Consider the following 23836-nt stretch of genomic DNA (forward strand, 5'->3'; position numbering starts at 1 on the left):
GCGTGGGGCGAGCGGGGCGGCGCGCCTGCGCACTGAGCCTCTCCAGCATGGCGACGGTGCTGTCCCGGGCGCTGAAGCTGCCGGGTAAGGGGTCGGCACCCGCGGGAAAGGAGGAGCGCCGAGCCGGGCCGGGCCGGGCCAGTCACGGGCAGCCGCGCCCGGTGGCGGGGCGGGGCGGTCGCCGCTGCCCGCGGTCGGTGGGGAGCGTTGCCATGGTGATGTGGCGATGTGGGGCGCCGGGGCAGGCCCGGCCGCTCTGGGGGCGCGGGCGGTGCCGGGGGCTGGCGGCCTCTGTCCGGGTTCCGTGACAGAGGGAGGGCTGCAGGGGACGGGGCAGCGCCTCGGGGCTCGGGGGGCGTCGTCCGTGGCGGCGGGGGGCCTGGGCCTGGCCGCGGCCCTGCCGGGACTGCGTGGGCGGAGGCGCCGGGTTCCGCAGGCCGCGCAGAACTGGGCACAGGTCTCAGGACGGCCGCCGCCACGGCCAGAACGCGTTGGGCCTTCGTGATAACTCCTGGCGGGTTTTACCCTGAAAAGCCAGGCCAGGAGTTCGGTCTGTGCCACAGCAATTACCCGAGTAAATGTTTAAAGTCTGCCTGCCATCTCTGCACAACTTCCAGCCAGAGATCTCCAGCAAGATGAAAGGATGTTGAGCATAAGGGACTATTGTGTTGTGGAGCCAGATCTTTCAACGATAAGGCTGTGAGCAGCAGTGCAACAACTCTTCAGCGAGGAGATTATAAGGGAACGAAAATACATTGCGAAACCAGGTCTTGAGTTGCTGTTAGATGGGCTGGAGATGGTGCCAGTGCACCTGGCTGCATTAACCCGATGGGAACATGCCTCGATGCTGCTCCAGCCCGTGTCTTGCATTCGAATCAGCCATGGGACAGGGATCTGGCCGAGCTGTGCACTGCTGGGAGGGGGCTTCTCCTCGGCACTGCTGTGGTCCTGCAGTGCCCCAGTCTGTGAAGCTGCACTCAGTGGGCAGGTTATACTTTCCTCCTCCATCGGTCCATGAAGATCACAGTAGTGTCTTCAGGGCCCTTCCCACCAGCTTTTAGTAACCCATATCAGGAGTCCTTTTTTTTTGTTTAGTTAGTGCCTGTTAGATCTCATTCAAAGGAAGTTTTTTTGCAAATCAGTTTCTTCCTGGTTATAAATATACAATTGTCTAAATGAGAAGGAATACATTTTATATGAAGATTATTTAGGAAGGGTGCAGACTGGTGGGTATAAGTGTGTGTATTGGAGTGTGACCACTGGGGAGCTGTACAATAACAAGTACAGATCTCTTCTTCCAGGACCTCTGAAACCAGCATGATCTATTTGATAACTGCTGTGGGGAGGCACTGATTTGGGAAAGAGTGTGGGCCTTTCAACTGTGGTTTAGAAAACAGTTCTTGCATCAATCCTTGCATTAAATTGCATATATCAGACCTTGTTAGTGTGGTTTATTTTTGAAAAATACAGCCTTAAACAGCAATGAGAAGCAGCAAGCCTATTGCTACAGCTGGTTTTTTTCCTGCTGCATCTCACTGAATTAATTATGTCAATATATGACAATGTATCTCCCCATGGGCTGAGATGGCTGCAGTACCCAGGGACTGGTACCTGACGACTGCCAGATGGGGGAAAAAAAAGAAGAAGAAACAGAACATGAAGGATGTACAAAGGATACTGGAATCAGTATGTAGTCATTGGAATAACACACTGAAAATTGTACTCATCTAAAATCCAAGATCTGTTCTTTTCACTCCAAAGTGTGTGCAAAGAAAAGACTTCCCGGTAAGTCAGAAACAGAAAAAAAGATTGCAATTAATATCTTTCAAGCCATCAGCACTAGAAATGAGTATCTCATTATGAGCCAACACAGATCACCTCACAGATGCCTCCTTTACAAATTATGATCATATGATTCATCTTTTGTTCTCTGAGAAGTCACATTCTTCTACTGCAATAGTTGCAAGAGCTGCCTGTGCAAAAAGCGCTATTAGGCAAATTCACGGGGGATTTTCAGTCATAAAGTACAGTTTAGAGTCCAATTGCCCTTGAAAGTTGGTAAGTTTGAGGCATTTTCTCTCTCTTCTTCCTTTGAAAACCTTCAGTATTTGCTTTCTCTTTCAGTTGCTGCAAAAATAAATTCAGGGTGACATGACCAGTAACTTAGCCACAGACCACAAGCAACAGTTCCACAGATTGATTTTAACCACAGGCCGCTGGCTGGGAACCTCATTTATCACTGGTTCCATGGGGAAAATGGAATAAATTTAGAGCAGGTCAGAACAGAAGTAATTTATTTGCTATACTTTTAGGAGAGAACACAAAGCAGCAGAGAAACTGACCTTGCTGATATGAACTTGGTCCCTGTGAATTGGGTACAAGGCTTATATACACTTAAGAGAGGCTATGCAAAGACAAATAACAAGATGTGAGTTATACAGATCTGGTACATAGACAAGGCCATAGAACTGCTCAACATAGGTCTGAAGTCTGTTTTCTTTAGCGCAGGGACTGATTTATCATGAAGGTTACACAGTGATTATTATTTCAGGAGATAGGGTGAGAGTTTGACCAAGAGGCCAACTCGCATCTTAGCATTTCTCCTTCCATGACGGAAAGCTGAAAACTGCATGGGAGTATTGAATTTTCTGGCACCTGATCACTTGCAACAGAGGCAGCTTTAGCTTTCTTTTGATGGACAAACTGTCTTCCCGTAGTCTGACCCTTGTTGTTGACAAGAAAGGAAAGAATTTGACTTCTGGAGCACTGCTCAACAAATGATAATTTTCTAAATGGTGTGAGACTGCCCTTGTTTTCACACATTCTTTAGTGCTATTTATGTCTATTTATGCTTTTCTGTTGAAAAATCATTTGGGAGTGATTAGTGGAAGCCAGGTGGTATCCCTTCTTCCCACAGCAAGTGACCTAAAATTCAGATGAAGAGTCATGTTCCTTCTGCTGTCTCCAGCCAGGTGAATCATGAGTTATGTATTCTCTGCAGAACAGCGTCAGGAGGTCAAGCTGAACGCATCCTCACCAGTCCTCCAGGACACATTACTAAAACACCTACTGATCATTGTTAGGGCTCTCTCAGAACAGTGGGAGATGAGCGTTTGAATCCTCAGAGATAGATATGCAGTTGTTTCCCAGGTGCTAGCTGGGTGCCCCAACAGCCGTTGTTAAAGGGCAGTGTCTTCCTCCTTTTGGCTTAAAAAATAATACCAGCAGGGCATTTTACGCCTGACCTTACTGAATAGCTGTGCCTTGTGAGAGTGCCACCTAACCTTCTGAAGAAGGATAGGGAGAAGAGTGCCAGTTTCTGGTTCCTGGTCAGGCTTAGACATGAAACAAGACTGAGTAGCTCTCTCCTTTATAGTTTTTCTATAATTCAGTAAATCCTTTCCTATGTGGATCACCTAAAGCTGTAAGTCATTGCTATGTAGTAGCTGTTTTCTATCCTGTGATCAGTGGTTCTCAGCAGCAAAGATATTCCTGTTACAGATTGTTTGTGGTTGACACCAATGTTGATGTTGCTAACATTATGTTTCAATACCTGCCAGTTCAAGGAGTGGGCGAGCTATAGTTTTGAGGTCCTTTCTGTCTCATAGAGATCCAGAACAAAACTGTTGCAGGTAAAACTCATTCCTATCAATGCTTTTAGTTGCCTCAAGGAAGAACAGCAGGTTTCAGTCCTTTAGGTTGACTATCTGGAATTAAAATAATTAAACAAATCACAGTATATCTGAAGTGTAAGTATGCTGTTGAGTTGTTTTACTCAAAGGACACCAGTTTCCAAAACCAGGAGCAGTCCGGTTAACATAACTGTCTGGCATTGACTTCCCAGGCTAAATATCATTTACTTTTGGGCCAGAAGCATTTGCTTATTATTCCACTCTGACCTGGCTTGAACTGAAACATCTGGATCTGTAGTGAGAAGCTGCAAATACCTTGCCAGTGAGTCCTCTGGAATTTCTTGTTTTCGCTGAGTACTCTTTCAGCAACTTGTCAGGACAACCTACTGTATAGACATCTGGGAAATTCACGCTGCGTTGTAGCTGCGATCTCTGAGCAGAGAGCTGTGTGCCACCAAGGTCAGTGGCCTTCTGCTCACAGGATAGAGCCAAGGTTATCAAGACTTCCTGAAAAGCCCACACTTTGTATGCATGTTTGGGGCAGATCTATGTGAAATATAATATAAGATCAGTGTCTCACAGGGATACACCAGACCATCCCATAGAATGTAGTATCTTTTAGCTGGGTGCTCTACCTCCACAAGGAACAGCTTTTTGGAGTGTTTATGTGCACTAGGTTGTTTTGATGTGAGTCTTTTGGAGAAGACCCTAGTTCAAAAAGGTTTTGATTTAGGTATTTTTTTTCAAAAAGTCTGATTTATGTATGTGCTCTCATTGGATATCTTTGTTTCCCTTTTCAGTGTGCATGGGTTCTCCTAGCTACTCCACTTAGTGTGGGACATTTGGCCTTTGGTGGGATTGACAGTTTTTCTTAAATCCTAAAACTGACAGAAAGGGGAAGTGAAGGTCCTTTTGTGGGTTGAGAAATGAGAAAGAAATGAGATGCACATGCTGCAAAACAGATTCTAGGTTATGCAAAATAGGTGTGTTGCACTAACTAGATACTACAGTATGTCTGTAACTGTGAGTCTGCCTTTAACAGGAAAACACAAAGTAAGGTATATTATCTTGTGCAGGAAGATAATAGTGAAAGCCCTTAAATTCCCGCTATGTAAAGCCTTCTCATCTTCTTGGTGTCTGAGAGTGGTTACATGCAGCTTGCATGTTTTTGCTTAGTATTTATGCCTTGCATGTATCACTTCAGGCATCTTTGGGCACAAGTTAGTTCCTGTCTCAGGTCAGCTTTAGGCAAAGGGAAATGAGACAGATACCTGGCATAGCAAAGTCCCTCTTGGAGAGAGAGAGAAATAGACTGAGACACTGCAATCATTGGAGCAGTGGCCATGGCTCCATGCCCAGCCTGGTGGCACAGGGCAGCTCCCTGAGACGTGATCCTTCACTCGTAGTTCAGGGCAATGAGTCTGCGTGATCTTGCCTGCCCTGATAAACAGATGGCCCTGGCCTTACGCCAGTATGTATGACTGGGCTCTGCACCTGCCCTTGTCACACTCCCTGCGGCTATCTAGGGCGTGAAGGAGAAATCGTCCATGTGCCAGGCATCTGTGGGGAAGACACCTAAAGCCAAGCTACTTTCTTGTACCACCATCTGAAGGCATCAGTACTAAGTTACCTATCTTGGCAAGGCCAAGCATAAGCTGTCGGCTCTGGTGGGAGCAGGAACAGAGCAGGAGCACTGTGGTTTCCTGCTACAGGAGCTGGAGCCCTCCCCCTCGCAGTACTGAGCAGCGCAGAGAAGGTAGTGTCTTAGAGGGGCAGCCCTGATCCCTTCAGACACCAGCATGTTACTGGCCCAAAAGGGCAAAATCACTTTGCCCTCATCTTCAGGGTGTTGATAGCACTGCAGAGAAACTGCACAGTGCTCTATCCCTTCTATCCTTCGTGAAGCAGGACAGCAGATGTGGCACACTAGCAGGCAGTAATGCTGCTTGGACCAGGCAGGAGAAGGAGGGCAAAAAGAAGTTGCAGAGGGGGGTCCCCTCAGAGAACACAGACAAGTGAAGAGGGACTGTGTCAGGATTAGAGGCTGGCAAATGCTAAAGGAGTTCAGGAGTGCTGAGGTTTAGGTACTCAAAGCATTAAACATGACTTCATGTCAGTGTGTCTTATTACCAAACAGGAAAGTATTAGAATTAAATCAACCATGAATTCCATTTATATATGTATGTTGATATTATATATATACACTTTTACCTTGGGGAAATACACTGTCAACATCTTTTCTCCTGCAGCTGGACAGACCCTGTCTTTTCCCTAACACCTCTTACTTGAATCCATGCAAAATGCAGGCTGCACTGTCATCCCTTCTGTATCACTCTCCACTGCAGCCTTTTCTGCACTGACACCCTGCAAAAAAGCGAGGAACTCATGCTTTATCATTTCTCTGCACCTCTTTCCTCAGGAAAGAAGAGCCCAGACCTTGGGGAATATGATCCCCTCACTCAGGCCGACAGTGATGAAAGTGAAGATGACCTGGTACTCAACATCCAGAAGAACGGGGGGGTCAAGAATGGGAAGAGCCCCCCTGAGGAGGTGCAGGATGCTGACTCTGATGTGGAGGTTGGGATGACAAAGCAGCACACGTCAGAGAGCACGCCTGAGGGTTATGCTGCAGAGACAGCTGGGAGTTTGGAGCAGAAGGCTGCTCCCTCCCTCATGCCATACCTGCGCACAGCGATCTTTTTGCTCACTGTGGTGATCTCGATGATTCTTGTGTTGGTGTGCGCATTTCTAATTCCCTGTCCCCCTAGAGACTTGCATAACATCTGGAACCGCAACCTAGGTCAGGGAGCAGGTGAGAAAGCCCCAGGAACAGCATCTGGCATGGGGGAGGTGGCAGCTCCCAGGCTGGGCATCGGCGGGAGAGACCTATCTGGGAGAGCCAGGTCGGAGCAGAGGCCCTTCCTCAGCACTGCAGATGCTCCGAGGTAATACACAGGGAGCTGTGTCCTGCTCACTCTTCAAGCTGAGGCCTCTGAAATCTGGCATTAGTAGATAACAGTGCCACAAAGTCTTGTTTCTGTCAACACCAAGAAACATTTTGACTGTTCTCCCGTCCTGTCTTTTAGTTCAGGTGATGCATTCTGTTCCGGATACAAATGGCCCAGCCCACTTTAAAACATAGTGTCTCCCTCTATATTCTGAGATTCACTAGCACCTCCACACCGAAGTGTGTGGGTGTGTTTGGGAGGAGAGGGATAGAAGTCTTTGTGTCTTCTAACTGGCTGAACTAACCTTATTTCTTTTGTCTTCTTGTCCTGCTTGAATCCATAAATCAACGTTCATAATCTTTTGTCATCCTATATGGGCCACTGGTAACATTTCTAAGGTATTTCCTGTACTGACTTCTGCAGTTAAGTAACAGTGGTTTGTGAAATAATTTTTGCCAGGTCTAGATATGTCTCTCCCTCCTTACTTTCTGCCCCTGGCTTCCAAATCAGCCTTTCGTAAGATACATGGCTCCCACGTCACCTCAGAAAGTGAAGTGGGAAGCAGAAATCTATTTTTCCTTTTCCTTTCTCTGACCCAGATGCTACATTTCTGCCTTTCCATGCAATGAAAGATCTTGCTGTGGTGTGAGCTGCCTGGCATTGGTGGTTCCCTAGCAGACTCTATGAGGCTTGGCTGGCCATGAGTCTCTTCTGGGCCAGCCCTCCTCTCCTAGTGTGGAAAATGGGCTGGGTGGCCTTTTGGCAGCAGTGCAGTGATTCTTTGTGACTGTTGCAGGTGGTGTATTATCCCCACTGGAGCTGTGTGATGTGAATGGTGATGGGCTCCCTGACATCCTCATTGTCTTCACTGCCTTGATGAATGCTAGTGTCATGGGTAAGCACTGCAGCTCCATTCCATTCCTCTTTCTGTACATGTCAATACACACCTTTATATGTTTGTCTCACACACAGGAAGAGTTCCGGCCACTACAAATCCACTGCATTGCTCTTTCAGAGTTCCTTAAAATGACTAGTGTACTGTGCCTGTGCTTTGTCATGCTGCTTGTAATTTTCATTGCAAGCCGGTGCTGCCATACCTGTTGGGTCAATGTCATCTATTTCATCTTTGTCCTGTATTTGTGCACACTTGGTCTGGGGGCAGAGATAAAGCAATCAGAAAGCACCACTCTACAAATAGCAGTTAGAAATAAGGTGTGTTTTTCCCCCCCCTTTGTTATCTCTCACAGCCCTTCACAAAACAGCTCAATCTAACTACCCCCATTTTACAGGCATAGAGGTGGATGCACAGACTAGGGGAAGCAGCTTGACAAAGGTCACAAATGTGATTCAGTTGTAGAGTCTTGACTCTTTCGTGACCTGTGGTCCAGTGTCCTGGTCATTACCAAGGGTGGTTAGTGACAGGAACAGTCATGGTGGAGCTGACTGTTGGAGTACTCTGGTTCTTCTGAACTAGTTGCCTGCCATCAGGGAGCATTATGGATTTTTTTTAGAACAGCTGTAAGTTGAAGTTGATGGTTGCAGGAAACACCCTCACCTTGTGGCCTTTTTCTCCAGGTCACTCCATATACTTGCCAGGCTCCAAATTGTTGTTAACTCACAGATAATAGGCTGGCTGATGGTGGGGAAGCTACTGTGCCTGGCTGTTTAGCAGATATCACCCTGCTTCCTCCTCCTGGCTGCTTTTGTTTTCTCTGTTAACCCTGACACCTCTCAGGTAACATAGCAGCAGCCTCCTGATACTGGCCAGTGTTATACGGGGGCTGCCAAATCTGGTGGCATCCTGTTGCACTGGGCTTCTGAAGTCCAGGAGGTTCCCAGCTGCCTGCTGTGTTGCATCTGCCCAGCCTGGCATCACCTGAGATTACATGAATCTGTTCAGTCTCAGAGACATATTCAGGGGGCAAGCATACGTTGCACAGCCTGAAGAGAACTCTTGTGGGAGCAAAAGGCCTTGGCTTTTCAAAGAATCAGGTAATAAAAATGTACAGGATAGGGAAGATGCTGCTTCTCCATGGCCCAAGCAAGGCCCTTCGTATTTAACAGCAAGTCCTATAGAAAGAAACCTATCAGCAGAGAGAAAACTGTAGAGTAAATTAAAAAAAAAAAAGTGAGACAGGGAGATACTGTTGACATAAAGGCTGCATTCCGTTTTTAGAGGTTGTTCTTGCATTCTGTATTTTTCCGTTGCATTGTATTTGTCTTTCATCGCAGAGTGCTTGGAATGGAACTAGTCCTACCTAGCTGCATCCTGGCTATAGCTATGCTGGAAGACAAAAAGCAGACACAAAAGCAGGTGTAAGCACTTCACAATCCTAAACCTATATAGCTGGGCATCAGCCCTCCTGTAGCCAGTGCTCAGAGCATTCACACAGTGTCAAGTAGAGGTAAGCTTGGGATAGATAACCTGAAGGAGTAAGCTATGGCATTGTTAGCTGTTTCTCTGGCTTGTACACACAACAGCTGTGAGCTGCACTCAGGACTTAGTTCTTGGTCCACCAACCCAATGAGGAGAACTTGGGCTGGAGCAACCCCTTAGCATAAGCCAGATGATTTTTCATTTGAGAAGAGAGTGAGTTTAATTTAGAGAGTGGGCTCAGACTTGCTTCTACCTAGCGTCCCAGATACGCCCTTTCTGTAGTCAAGTCACATGTTGCTAGTAAGACAGGAGTCATCTGCAACTGTTGCGATTTTGAAGTGTATGGGAGTTCATCTTAAATTGCGATATGAGCATACCAGGTGGAGGTTACAATAACCACAATAATGTCTGAAAGTAAGCTGAGCTAAAAGTTGCTCACTCTTGGATCAGAGCCAAAAGTCAATGGAAACAGCATAGAGCAGTTATTTTGTGCTGAAACTGGTGAATGAGGAAAAGACCCCTGAGTTACACCAATTGGTTGCATTCAGTCTTTTTTTCACAATAACAGAACTCATTTGGAAAACAAAGGAAAAAGCTTTCAGATTGCCAATCACCCTCTGCAGCTCTAGAATTGCAAACAACCCAGGGCTTTCACATGAGGTGACATCTTCCTTGAGAGTCACTTAAGGTTTCCCCTTGTTGCTTGAGGGAGAGGGGATCAGAAGGATTGGTCTGGTTTGACAGCGGTACATTTCACACCAGGAAGTGAGCACAGGGATCTTGGTTCCTCTGTGCCCAGCTGACCACATTTCATGGCTGTGAGCTCAGGTCCAACCTCCATGATTGTCTGCATTGTTGGCTGACAGCCCAACTTGTTTGGAGATCACTGCTAGGCTCTGCAGGCAGAGAGACACAGACATGGGGTGGGATTTGACCTTTGCTTTCAGGCAGCATGAATGTGACTGGCTTGAGTCTCTCAGCTGTAGGAGCTAGAGCTGGAACTCAAGTGCAAAGATCAAAGGCAGCACGGAGATGCCAGGGGATTTCACTCTTTCTTTCCTGCTTCTTCCAGGTGTCTCTAGGCCCTCCGTAACTGTGGTGGCCCTTTCTGGTATGAATGGCAGCACCCTGTGGTCCATCCAGCTTCCAGAGGAGACTCGGAGTGTGCAGTGCAAAGGGCTGTCACTGGGGGTGCCTGCAGAGCCCGTCTGCCTTGTTACGGGAACATCAAAATTCCTTAGCCTTCTCAGTGCCTCCACAGGTAGAGTCAAGTACCAGCATATTAGAAATATGCTATTACTTTTTTGTTTTCTTTAAAGGACTAATAAGCCTGAATGATTCTGTGCTGGCACTTCATAGTGGCTGTTATCTAGTGACGCACAGGAAGGACTCAAAACACTAACAAGTTGCTAGTCACACAGGCTAAGAAAATCCAAACCACTGCTGCTCTGTGGCAGCATCTTCACCCTACCATCTCAGAACATTTCAAAGTGATGATCTTACCTTGTACCATCCCCACGGCATAAAGGATATGTAAGTTCTGTTCTCATCAACATTGATCTGTTAGTACAACTCAGTACCTATCTAACAGCACTGAAAAGCTGAAAACTGTTCTTGGAGGAATTATATAAGGATATATGCAACAGCCAGGAAAATTTCCAGAGAAATTAGGCCCATAGAAGAATTGATTAGATGTGAAAGACTATTGCGTTTTTAATCACTTGATCATTTGCACCTCCATTCTCTGACTACTGTTTGTTCTACAACATTAATTCTCTAGCAGAAATATTCATAGGGACGTTTTAGCAATTAGAACAGAGAATGGAAACGTACAAGAAACCTTGGGTTTAGGTGACAGATCCAAAGAGCACTTACCTTTCAGATGCTTTTATGCTTTTAGGGACCAGATTACTTACAGAGTTTGCATTGTCAGGACCATAGACTGATTCCTTTACCAGCAGTAGTAGTAGTAATAATTAATGTGTGCAAGTGTTTGCAGGTCAGACCTTTGATTTTCTTTGTCATGCAGGGGCAAACCCTACCCTACAGAGCAGCAACAGCAGCAAAACATTTTTAAACTCTGACTGAAAAAGCAGAAGTATTGGCAAAAGAATCATGGAAAAGCAAAAGCATTGAATTTCATTTTGCCTTTTTGGGGTGATTATTTGCCAATTTGCAAATCAAGTTTTACTGAGTTTCCAGCTGGGTCCATGCTGGATGGCTGAACCATTTGACATCACGTCTGCTAACATGATTCCACCCTGAGGTGGAGTGAGCATGCCATGCTGGAGTGGCTGTTTACTGCTGGGAATTTAACTGAGACACAGATTTACACTTTGAATGTCAGAACTGCCCATCTGTTCCCTTTCCAGGCATCTACCTACAGGCTTTAGTGCTGGCTGAGGAAGACAACTGCTGTCCTGCAGAGCAGCACTGCCATTTACATTCTACTTTCAAGAGTGAACTTCAAATATTCTCTGCTATTTCAGGAATTGTTTTGGGCTCAGGTCTTTCTAAAGAGATGCTAAGAAGGAGGCACAGCAGGACTTGAGGCATGACTCAAAGACAATCTGAAGAAATGCTGGGGGAAGAACTGTGCTGCCCACTGCAGTTTGCCCCAGTTTGTAGTCTTATCTTTCCTCTTCTCAGAGAATGGGGGAAGCAATCTCTTGCTCCCTTCAAGAAAGTTTTGTGGAACCCTTTGGGGATGCCTCTTGGTTCCCCAAGTGCTGCAGGTCTGTTTCATCCTGTTCTTCCTGCAGGCAAGACCATCTGGACGCTGAACTCCATTCACCTTTCAAGTGGGATCCTGGCTGCACCAGCTGCAACTCTTCCAGATGTAGATGGAGATGGCATTAGGGATATTGTTGTTCTGGCTCTCAAAGAGACACAGGTACAGCATGTCCCTGCTCAAAGTTTGAAAGGACCTTGACTTTCTAGAGGAAGAACAGGGAGCCTGATGTGGAAAGGCTGTAACAGGAGCTGCAAAAGCCCCTAGTTTTCACTCCCTTAGATTTCCCTGGAAGGTACCCTTTCTCTTTCAATAGGTCGGAGCAGTGAGATCAAGCAATAATGACAGTATTTTTTGTCAACTGGGAATGAACAGAAGGGTCATTATTTACAAGGGCTGAGACTGGAGAATTATCCATTTCTGTTCAGTGAAGGCTTGGTTTGAAGTGAGTGTTTAGCAGGAGTGTAGACAGCCATGTTGAGATAGATCTCTGGAGGAAGGAGCATTCAGCTTATCCAAAAGAAATACTTGTATGATTAATTCAGACTCAGATTTCCTCTAGGCTCATCCCTCCCCACAATTCTATCATTAATGTTTTTAGAGGAGTTCAGTTTTTTGAAGTCACTTCCATCTTTGATGCATTTCCATGAAAGCACTGCTAAAATCTCTACACCTCTTTTCTTTGCAGCCTGATGTGTTTTTCATCTTGGTGTCAGGAAAGACTGGGACTGCTTTGCGTGGGCCTGTGAAGTACAGCACAAATGGAGAAGGGAAAGTGATTGGCCCCCAAGTCCACATTACCAGCCGTGGAGCCATCTACATCCTGTTTGGTTTTGGTAAGATGCACCTTGCCTCTCTCAGCACTTCACCTTACTGAGAAAACATTCATTTTACCTAAAATGGCCCAGAGCATCTACCATGCCTTCTGCTGTAAAAGCTAGGAGTAGAGGGCATGGGAACAGGTCTTTAGTGCCATGGTATGGAAGAGTGCAGGAGTATCAATACCTAACTAGGAAGTTAGTTTTTGCAGGCAGGGCTCTTCATCTTTACTCCTCCTGGCAGGTAATGTTCAAGCAGTTGCCCTGAGGGATATCTTTACCCAAGCCAGAAACCGTGACAGTTTTCCTGCAATGCTGCAGCAGGAGGAGCCGGAGTGGGAAAAGCGCCGATCTGTCAACCTGTCAGAGCTCATTGACATTTACAGGTAGGAGATGGACTTACCATCTTGCTTCTGCTGGCAGAGGAAGGGGAAGGTAGGCATCTCAGTTTTCCTAGAGGTGGTCCCTTCTATGTCAATACTGTCCTTTTTATTGTCCAGTTGATAACAGTACTCTAGGGAGCCCATTGTTTCCTCCCTGTCCTGTGGCTGTCCTAGGAAAAAACATGCAGAGTGTGATAAAAGGGAGTCCTTTGCTTCTCCTGCTCCTTTTTCCTTTCATCCACCCACTGAGTATACCTAGAGGGGAAAAAACGTTTGCAGCTAATGGACTCCCTTTTGGAAGCTCAGCATTGTGGACCTGGATTTCTCAGCTCATTGTTTACTGCCAAATTGTGGTCAAGGTCAGCCTGGATAGGAATAAATGGTGGGAACACATGTGAACACACAAACTCCATGCTTTTTATAGTAACTCAAGATGTTCAAAAGATCCCACACCTGAATTTAGCCCACTTAACTGAGGAACCCCCAAAGGAAGCTAAGCTCCATCACCAGGGAAAAGATGGGCTTCATTAAGAATAGTTCAAATCTTAGGTAGGATGAATTGCCATGTGGACAGGCAGCTAAGGCTGAGATGAGCAGATACAAGCCTCGGAATCTCCTCTCTGCTTTTCATTTGTCCCAGTGGGGGTGTTGACTTCCTGCAGACAATGAAGACACCTGACACAAACTGCAGCAGCCTGCTCATCACAACCAAAGAGGGCTTGATCCTACTGCGGGGACAGGACCTGGAGCCCCACTGGACCCTGAAGCTGCAGAACATCAGCAGGTTACATACTAGGAACATTTTTCTGCCCTATTTCTTCCTGTACCATTTCCTGTCTTTCACTTGTAAGCAGATGTGCTCCTTAGAAAGCAATTGAGAAGAATTCAACAAGTCTACAGAGAAATCTAAGAACTCAAGGTATGCAGGTGCATTGCCGAGCAATTGAGGAGGGCAGGGAGAGCAAGGAACAGAAGGGTGGAAATCTGAGCTGTGTGCTTTTGAGTGATGACAGATAAGGGACTTGATTCAGGTACCCATCACTGATGTCATGGGTATGTTGTGGCACTGGAATTCCCAGGATTACTGGTGTGTGATTCAGCCCATCTGCTGTCCAGGACTGCCACTTGCCAGCTTAGTGAAGAGGAGCAGTTGCATTAGTGATGCAAAGTATTTAGAGAAGGTGTCTGAGTATGGCCCACAGATCCTAATGTTCCTTGAGAGCTGAAAATGAGCAGTCTGATGGCAGTTAGCACACCATCTATACTAACTGTAAACCTTAAAATAATACTGCTCATCCTCTAATTTCACACATGGAAATTAAGTAATTTGCCAGATCTCGTGGGTTGATAATAACCAGCAATTTCAGCTTGCCTAGTATGAAATATTTGCAAAGGGCAGTTGGGCACAATTGAGGGAAATTACGTGGGAAACAAATTGCTCTGCTATCTAGAGGAAAGAAAGCAGCTCTCGGCTCAGTGTTACCTGACTGTCAAGAGCATCTATAGGAAGAAGGTATTGGATCTTCATTAAGCAAGAAAACTCAATGTTCAACTAAGTTTGATATTCAGATAATATCCACATCCTTGAGGGCTCAGGGGTGACATAAGCAATGGCTCTAGGAATGGCTTATGGCTAGTGCATCATGCTATGGGGAAAGGAAATAGACTAAAAGTGTTTTGTGCCCAGAGTCTGAAGACTTGTAGACATGTCTAGGGTCTAGTTTAAAGGTTAAGTATGTTCTGACTAAGCAAAGCCAGTTCATAGATGCTGTAAAATCAGTTACACACAAGAAATTTCTAAATGGACCCAGTAATGAATTGGAAAATTTCTATGGGTTCAGATTAGGAAGGGTTGAAAACTGCTTTACCTGTTCCTTTTACAGAATTGCAGCACGGTTGAGGTTGAAAGGCACCTCTGGAAATTACGTAGTTCAACCTACCTGCTCCAGCAGGCTCAGCTAGAGCAAGTTGCTCAGGGCTGTGTGCTGTCAGGTTTTTAGTATATCCAAGGATGGAGACTCCACAACCTCTTTGGGAAACTAGTATTCCAGGTTGCTGCACTCCAGCCCTATTTTTTCTGGTTCCTTGGCCTCCCAAGAGACAGGGTACAGCACATGTACAGGAGGAGCCAGATAGGCACTGAAAAATAACAAAAGCAATTCTTAGTCAAGGCCAGTGTGCTAAAGTCCTGGACTGCCTGTTTTCTCAGAGTTAAGAAAAATTAAATCTGGTAGACTGAGTATATTGTGAACAAACATTTATTTGAGGAAGTAGGGGGCAGGGGGTGTTAGGTCTTAGAGAAGTTCTGCTTAAGCAGCATAGGCTGAGGGACAAATTCAGCTCAGGGGTGTCACCACAGAGTCGAACAGACCAAAACCCAGTTCCTCCTCAAGACAAAGCTTACAGAGCCAGCTGAGAGCTCTCCTTTTCCTGGATAAACCTGCCCCAAGCATACCACTCCAGCCAGGCAAACTGAGTTCAGCCCTTTGGGAACAGTCTCCAGGAAAAACAGCTTGGCTGCTGCAGATGTGCTGCATTTCCAGAGAGCTTTTGACAACATCCCTGGAAAACCATAAAGGAGAATTGGTAGTCATAAAACAAGGGCGAAGTTCAGAGACCATGAAATTGAGTAAGCAGTTGAAAATTGTGTTGTAAATGGATGTTTCAGATGAGAGAAGATTAATAGCAGGTTGCTGTGGGGATTACTGTTGGACAGGAATAATTACTAGCCTTCTGGTTCATTTGGGAAAGTGCCGACAGGATTTTTCAGTTGATTGGTAGCATCTAAAATACATACGCCTGTCTGCATTCAGTTTGTGGGATCTGCCACTGCCTGTAACCCGTAAGAGACATGAGAAGAGGCACCTTAGGAGAGGTTTTAAGTTTGTGCCAGTAGGACAGAGCTATCTAATACTTCCTTTTGCTACTGGAGAGCTTTGAAGCTATAGGAGTATCCCGTGATACTGCTTTGAAAGCATTAGTTCTAGTTGCCAAAGGTGTATGTAAAATGAATGACATGGTTTGATGTAGCAAGTATAAATAGTCCAGCCTCTGCTGTGTGGCATTGCTGTTCAGGAGCTGTTCTGGTATGCACATTTTAAAGGAGAAGCTGGAAAAGGTTGGAGAAAAAGACTGGGAAAAATGCTTTAGCATGGAAGATTTAAGTCAGTGGGTTTATATGATCAAGGAGGAGCCTGAAAGATAAGTTCATAAGCATGTGTAAGTAATAGGAGCTAGCAGGTATTTTAATCTTGCCATAGCAAGAGCAAGTGCCTTGGAGTGAAAGCCATTCATATTCAAGAGAATGAAAATGCAGGCATGTTTCTTTGGATGAGATTAATCATTAGAACTGACTGTCACAAGAAGTGATGAATTCATCTCATCTTTGCATTTTTGTAGCAAGCCTCATGGGTAGTAGGTCTAGTCAAAGTCAGCCTACTGATAATTGGTTAATTGTGTGAAATACTGCAATCTATCATAAACAAGAGGAGGGAGGACATATTCTGATGATCCGGCCTTGCCATAAAATCTCTGATTCTGTGAATTTTGAGGAAGCGTTTGTGCTTATTTAGAACCTTGTGTCTAGCTGTGGTGAACTTAAGGAAGACAGAGGTAAAACTCAGAAAGCCAAAGGCAAGCAAGATGGTTAGAAAACAGTTATAATGAGAAATATTCAAGTAATAGTGTTATGTCACCCAAAAGGGATGTAACACCCAGAAGGGATGAGGGGGAACTTCATTTAAACTGCTGAAGGTATGAAAAGACTTGTAAAACTGCCAGCAGTAAGAAAACAAAGAATCATGGGCTGACATTAATGGTCAATATATTAAGAGCCATTTCACTCTCGGCGGCCTGGGAAATACACCTTCAGCAGGAGGTCAAATCTGCCGATGCATTTTGAAAGAACTAGGTAATTTTTTATGACCATAGCAAAACTGTACAAGTTCTCATGCTAAGGAAAGAGAGTCATGTTACAGGGTAATGAAGAGATGTCTACACTGCCCAGTAAGGTATGCCCCACACACAGACAATTCAGATAAATGGCTAACAAGCACCATGGGCTGCCTGATCATTTTTCATTTTTCTGATCCACCAAAAAATGTTTCCTTACAGTCAGAACAGTTTTGAGTGGATAGAAGATCTTATTTAGGCTTGCAAATCCTGCCTTTTTAAGAGGCGTGGAGGCATTTAAGAATGGAGGATGAAAGCAACTGTGCTGCCTCCATCTGAAATCCCTGTTTTTCTGTCATCGGGCTGAATATTTCTTTTTCCAAATTTGCAGCCAGCCTGTACCAGGTTACTTTGGTGCTGACCAAACTCTGGACTTCATGCTGCAAGCACAGACTGGAAATGGAAACAAAAAGGTAAAACAAGTGAAGGCAAGGAGGGCAATGGCAGCATAGGAGTGAGGGAGGTTGGGTAGAAAGGGACAATCATTCCCTGCTCCTTGCTCTTCCCATTTCTGTGGCTGACATTTATTGCTGTGTGGCCACAGGCATGAAAGGGAACACCACAGGCCATGCCACTGCAAAGAGGCTCTCTGTACACCCACACCTGGACACCCATTAATGCTAGATCTCTCCCCTGCCTTGAGGTGGTGGTGATAGACGGCAAATCTGGCCTCCCTGTTTGGCACCAGGAGCTCCCATGGCAGAAGCAACAACTTGATGATGCACTGTCAGTCATGACTTTGGACAAGAAATCTGTTTTTCTCTTCTGGGCTGATGAAGCACAGGCTGTATTACAAAGTTTGGTGAGCAAGCATCCTTTCTTCTCTTTGAGGTTTATCTGTAAGACAGGTGCAGTCTCTGTCTTTTATTCTTAGTGTAATTGACCTTTAAACCTGCCATATAAGAAGGCTGTCAGCGACATCTTTTCCTTTTGCTTTGACAGTCTGACTTTAAGTTTCTCTAAGTTTGTTCTAAAAACACAGGAGGTTTTGTGTGCAAATTCTTCACTAGAAAACTTCATTGACATAAAGTTTGTGTCCATAAAACCAAAACTTTCTGTGTGTATTTCATTTTTTTTCTGCAACACTGAGGTATTTTTACTGCAGATTTGTTCCCAGCCCCAGAGCACTTCTCTGCATGCTGGCACACAAGTCAGCATGGAGACTCAAACTTCCAGACTGTAGCTTCACCCATAAAGATGGACGTGACAAAGCCCAGATCTCAACCTTACCAAAAAGAAGTTGTGGAGCAAAATCTGTTTTAGAAAAAAAAAACCTCTACAGGATTTAGTCTCTGTAAAACCACAGAATTTTTGATTCTCTGATCCATGTAAAGACAGTGCAGTGTCAGAAAACTTGTTTATTTCTTGGCAAAGCTAGACTCCTCTTTGCTAGCCAGCTGTAACATTTTTGTCTGTCCTTTGTTCCAACAGCAACCTGGTCCCAGACCTGAGCACCCAGGGCTGCATCACCTCTATCTTCTTCATCCTGTTTTTCCTACAGTTCTTTTGGACCTCACCAATGCAACAGACAAAATCATTGCTTCAGCAGGTGAGTACAAATGGAGGAAAAACTACAAAGGCTAAAAGAAATATGGAGGGAGAGGTAGCTGTGAGAAACAGTGGGGTGTAGTTGTGCCTTTAAAGGTAGCACTTGAGGTCCACCACAATGGGAAATAAGATTCCTCTTCCTTCTGAAGGATGGTTCTGTCAAACTCCCACTTTGCAAATGAAAGACCCACCAAGTTACTTGCACATGTTTAAGCAAGGAAAGGTCTGAGTTTGATTTCATGCATATTTTACACAAGAGAAGTTCCCTTGCTTTCCATGGAGCTATTTATGTTTTACGATGGTACATGAAGAAGCACTATGAAACCTTTCTGTGTCATCTCAGATACATCCAACTTTGTTGACCGTCTTCTTGGGCTCTCTGGCATAGCAGCTGTGCTGCTTCTTCCTTTCTTTTTGAAAGGGGAGAATCTAAAATATTTAAACGTGTGTTTTCAGGGAAAAGTAGATCTAGAGTTAACATCTGTACAAGACTGTACAGTCCCTGTTGGATTTCCTTGCTCTTTCTAAAGCAGATCAACCAGCAGCCAGCCTGTTGAGCATGGGAGGATGTGGGATAAAAGATCAGTTCATTCAGCACTGAGTCTAGCAGTTGAAGCTTAGAACAGCTGCTACATAGTGATGCATCTGATTGGAGTTGTATTAAAAACACAGCTCAGTCAAGAGCAAATAGATTATAATTTTAGAGGTGTTTATTAGAAACTGGGATTTCCGAGGTCTGTACAGATTATTCTGCAGCGACTGAACTGACTTGCCCATGCTTTACTGATTTCCCCTTCTCTAAGAGGTAAAACAATAGCTGTTAACAGGTGTGGGAGCAAACCTCTCTGAAACTGAACTGCATTACTGAAATATGTGCATCTCCTATGTCAAGCTCAAAAACATCACCTGGAACCAAACTCTTCCATTTCTGATCTAAATTTCAGGTTATTTCTATGGAAAATTTTTAACTTAAAGTAGTTTTCTGTGATTAACTAAGGTACATGCAATTGTAAATTCAGACTGACTATACCCTTAGTCCAGACCCTACTTTGACTGAGTAAAGACTGTAAGATTTCTTTTGGAAGAAATGTAAGCATTTACTCCTCACTAATGTTTTCTCACCCTTTGCTGGTGGACCAGTTGGCATTAATGATCTCCAGAAGGATGCATTTCACATCACTGTGACAACAACTGCAACCTCTGAAAAACAACCAGGATTTCTCTCGGTCAGCAAGCTGGGCCTGAAGTGGGCCATGATGAGTCAAGGTCGAATGGTGTGGCTAAAGGACACCACCACTCCCAAAATCAGCCGTGGAGAAGTGAGGCGATTTCTTGCCCGACTGAAATTTGTTGACTTTCCTCAGAAGGTGAGATTGTGCAGGAAAAACTAATTAAATCCAGGCCTTTGAAAACATCTGATCTCTTCCCTACAGACACAGTTGTTGAGTGTTCTTTGAGGTGCAGTTCTTTGAGGTGTTGTTCTTTGGATGAGACTGGTGGGATGCAAAGAGACTGTTAAGATGACTGGCTGCCCCTTTGGGCATAAGCTGGACAGATTGTGAGACCCAGCTGTACTTTGACAGTTGGACAAGGAGGGGGATCTTCGAAGCAACCAGGGGTGATGCTCATAAGGGACTGAGAGACTCACAGAGGGAACAGAGAGGTGGGACAGAGATCATTTGTTTTGACATGGGCAGACAAGGGTCTTCCATATAGCGGTGCCCAGGTTCAGTTGCTGACCTGTGAATTACCAATTTTCTCTACCAGACTGGATGATAATAGGTTCTGGCTTTAGTTTTTGTTTGCCTTTCCTTCTCCAGCTCTAGCCTGGTGGTTCCTCAGATTTCGGTTGGACCTGTGGCCTGTATGGGGAATACAGGAAGCTGCTCTGGATCTTCAGAAAAACTGCTGTGTAGACGGAATCAGGGCTAAAAGCACTTTCTTCAGCCTCCTGGAGAATGCTGCTGGAGTCAGGTTTTTCCTAGGCAGACCTGTCCTGTACCAGAGGAATCTTGTTCAGCGTCTCCCCCTCCATATGCCGTTCTTGCATGCTTCCTTCCAGGTAATGCAGAAATGTGAATTAGAATTTATACACATATATATATAAAACCAGGTTTTATATATATATATTAATTTATACAATATATGTATATATTTTGTATGTTTAATTTATGAATGGGATTAAGGGAGCTCCTTTTTATGTCCAGACAGTATTCCCAGGCAGTCAAACAAGCTCTAGGCCTAGAGTAGGCCATGATGACTCAAGGCAGATGGTGTGGCTAAAGGACACCACCTGCTTTTATCATTGTATTTTTGGAGAAGCCTCTGTCTGGCTCCGTCAGGGCTAGTTTTGTCTACAGCCTTTCCTGTGCTCTCCTCTGTTCTGTCCCCTCAGAATGGAGAAACTAACTCACAGTAACAAACTCACTATCTGGCTGAATTACTTGATTTAGAGAAAGATGGTCCTCACAGCATTTGCCGGCCTTGCACTTGTATATTTTGATCCCCAATCCCAAGTTCAGGACAGGTTCATGTGGCTGATGAAGTGAAGAACCTTCTACTTCATGTAGAAGTGAAAGGTTCACATCTTATTTCTATTCATCCCTAAGCTTTTTATAAACCCAGTGTGTCACTGTAACTTCATATTGCAGTTCCATGAGCTGAGTCCCCCTTTGCAAATGCATCACAGCCCTTTTGAGGTAGATTCCTAGCAGATCCCCATTGGCACTGTAAAGGTCACACTAGATCCAGTCACAGCAAAGCTGATTCTCTTACCGCTGTGTAGGGGATTAGAGGCTCAGACAGAAGCAGAATGGAAAGCTTTTCTGTGCATTTTACCCCTGTTCTGGGCTCAATGTTACCATTCCCTTGCCAGCCCAGGCCTGTGTGCAGTTCCAGGAGGAACAGATTACCCCCATGGCACATTTGCTCACAGTATGTTTAACGCTTTGAACTGTGCCTCTGAGTGCCATCAGCCTCCTGTGTTGCAGCTGCAGAGAATCTACATGAATTTTCTTGTAATAGAAATGACCATGTAAAAAGCAACCGCTTCGGTGCCCCAGCAGGTCCCCACAGTGCAGGGCAATAGGAACTGTTTTCCCAGTACGCCTTTCTAGGTCTGACTTTTGACACTGGGCAGAGCCAGGCTGAGATGAGGATTGCAAAGGACTCTTCTGTCCTCCTGCTGGCACATTCCCTTCCAGCCTTCCTGTACTTCTCTACGAGTGGTGAGGTGATGGTAGGAGTTTGACCCTCCTTTGAGATGAGCACATCTACCTTGGGTTTGCTCTCCTGGGCTCTTGACATCTCTCCTTGCTGTATCACCCTCTTTGTTCTCCATCCCTGCATCTCTGTATAAAGCTTTCAGGATAGCCCTTCGCGATCAGCTGCAAGCTCCAAGGCTGGTCCTTGGGCCCTGCTCTCTTAATGTCAGAGCCTGTGAACAGTTTGTATATGTTTAATGGTATTTTTGTGTAAATAGCTTTGTATATATTAGCACAACTGTAGCAACAGCTCTAGGCCTGGCCTTTTCCTCCAGACAGGAGTTAGTGTTTATAACATATAGTCAGTTAATACAGCTGCATAATAGGGAGTGAAAGCATGAGGACCAGTAACATACAAGGATTAAACAGGAGTGCCCCTCCTAGCCACCACCTTGCTGGGAAAGGTGAAGTGGCCATTACCTGAAGTAGTTATTCTGCTGAGGTTCTTCCTGAGACAATTGATACTTAAGTGATGTTAGCTCCTCCGTAATGTGAATTCACCTTGCCCGCGCACACACACATCCCCACTGTGAATAAAGAGTCTGTCTGTATATTGTTGGGAAAATGTATTTGAACTGTGAACTGCAGTGGAGCAAATAAATACTATGTACAGCATCATGTGTCACGTGAACCAGTGTTCCATCTGTGAGAGATGAGTTTGCTTGATTTGCGGATTGTTTGTGGTATTTTTACATTTACAATGGGGAAGAGGTGATAGATGAAGAGAAACAAAGCAAAAGTCTAACCAAGGATTCTTAAAGGTTGTGGAGAAGCACAGCAGAAAGAGACAGACAGGCAAGTATCTCAGAATGGGAGATTTTGGGTGGGAGAAACAAGAAGAAAGCATGTGGGAGTCATGACAGATAGGAAAGAGGAGGAGGAGAGAGTTGTTTGAAAGCAAACCCCCATTCCTACTGCAGCAGCGCTTTTAATCTGGGGGCAGGGAGAAGAGGAAGTTGGGCCTGGAAATGAAGAATAAACAGGGTGTTCAGAGAGGATTACAGCCAATCAATATGAGCACCAATGCCCTTCGCCATAGCACTGAACCAGGACGGTTGCTGGAAGGTCAATGTGACACCACCCAGAAAGGCCCAGTACTGCAGTTCACCAGCTGGACGGTGCTATCTATTCCCAGGTGCAGTACTGCTGGGATTAGGACATCTGCCTCAACTCTCTAAAAGGGCTTGGAGACAGCTGGCATCAACAACATGTCGCTCCAGTTTCACCCTGCCCAGCTGGGGACACCCATCAAACTATGATCAGGGAGGACCCACCGTGCTGTTGGCACTGCTGTTACTCTGGTCTAGTGTCCATCTCGCTCCCCAAACCATAGAGGAAGGAAGAGCTCCCCAAGAACTTGCTAACAGTGGTGCTGGTGTTTGGCTCAGAGCTCTAGTGCCTCCCAAACCCCATTGCTCTGCCCCTGCACACTCCCCTAACAGCGATCCTCGCCTATTGTCTGTCCCAAGACTTCATCCAGCTCCATCTCTGGTTCCCGCTGTAGCACTTTCTGCTGCAGATCAGTGTAGAAGTCAACTCCCTCAGAGACTGAGTGGAGGGACTTGTCTTGGGGCTCATAGTAGCTTCTTATTTGCTGCTGTATGAAGCACTGGTGGTGCTGAGGCTGATCCTTGAAGGTCCCATCATAGCCCTTGATGTGGTTCCTTTTGAACTCCAGCACTGTCTTGGTGTAGGTGTTGAGAGTGGTGACAGCAGAGGCCATGCAGCAGGTGAAGGAGGCCCAGGCCATGCTACAGGAGAGGCACAAGAACAGCACATGCTGTGAGAAGCCGAGTAAGGAATTGAATTGCGTGCAACTCAAATCAAATAAGGAATTGATTTGCCAGACAGAAGTTGCTGGGCATGGACATGAACTAGAAAGACTAAGGCTCATAACAGTACAGTTCTTAGGGGTTATCCCACCACAAGATCCTTCTCGGATTGGTGGGGTGAATACTGATCATCCCTGCCACAGGGAAGGGAGGGATACAGGGAAAAAGCAGGAAAAAGCAGGACAGCACAGCTTGGAAGCAAGTTCTGTAGTATTACAGGGCTGCTCAGTGTCTTCCTGGGCATGAGGCATGTCTACTTGAGCATCACTAGATGCCTGTGCTGACATTTTGTGTCCACGGCTGGCACATGGCACTGGGGTGTTAAGTCTTAAGAATCAATGTGGTCATTGTCA

The 23836-nt window shown here is 45.5% G+C and overlaps 2 protein-coding genes across 11 annotated transcripts in view; one reads left to right on the forward strand and one right to left on the reverse strand.

The window, feature by feature from the left end:
- Positions 1-22266, forward strand: FAM234B (family with sequence similarity 234 member B). Of its 2 annotated transcripts, XM_037387898.1 has the most exons (13): positions 1-84; positions 6052-6444; positions 7377-7475; positions 10030-10218; positions 11720-11850; positions 12377-12524; positions 12751-12892; positions 13530-13673; positions 17172-17253; positions 17484-17642; positions 18272-18389; positions 19529-19755; positions 20209-22266. In XM_037387898.1, the coding sequence occupies exons 1-13, from the start codon at positions 48-50 to the stop codon at positions 20212-20214; spliced, it is 1875 nt and encodes a 624-aa protein (XP_037243795.1). In that variant the 5' UTR covers positions 1-47; the 3' UTR covers positions 20215-22266. The 2 variants fall into 2 exon arrangements, with proteins under 2 accessions (XP_037243795.1, XP_037243793.1); XM_037387896.1 differs by having other exon boundaries at positions 19529-22266.
- Positions 22203-23836, reverse strand: part of GSG1 (germ cell associated 1) — a 14313-nt gene continuing 12679 nt past the window's right edge. For all 9 annotated transcript variants that reach the window (XM_037387903.1, XM_037387902.1, XM_037387901.1 and 6 more), the window contains one exon: positions 22203-23402. In XM_037387903.1, coding sequence (XP_037243800.1) covers positions 23087-23402 — 316 coding nt within the window. In that variant the 3' untranslated portion in view covers positions 22203-23086. The remainder of the gene's footprint in view (positions 23403-23836) is intronic.

The sequence above is a fragment of the Falco rusticolus genome, chromosome 5 (assembly GCF_015220075.1).
Source record: "Falco rusticolus isolate bFalRus1 chromosome 5, bFalRus1.pri, whole genome shotgun sequence".
NCBI classification, from domain to species: Eukaryota; Metazoa; Chordata; class Aves; order Falconiformes; family Falconidae; genus Falco; species Falco rusticolus.

Excerpts from the sequence above, each read along its gene's own strand:
- FAM234B (XM_037387896.1), top strand. The coding sequence starts at position 48 with ATGGCGACGGTGCTGTCCCGGGCGCTGAAGCTGCCGG. Across the intron at positions 11,851-12,376 it reads TGGCTCTCAAAGAGACACAG|CCTGATGTGTTTTTCATCTT; the intron begins GTACAGCATGTC and ends TTTTCTTTGCAG. Across the intron at positions 12,525-12,750 it reads CTACATCCTGTTTGGTTTTG|GTAATGTTCAAGCAGTTGCC; the intron begins GTAAGATGCACC and ends TCCTCCTGGCAG.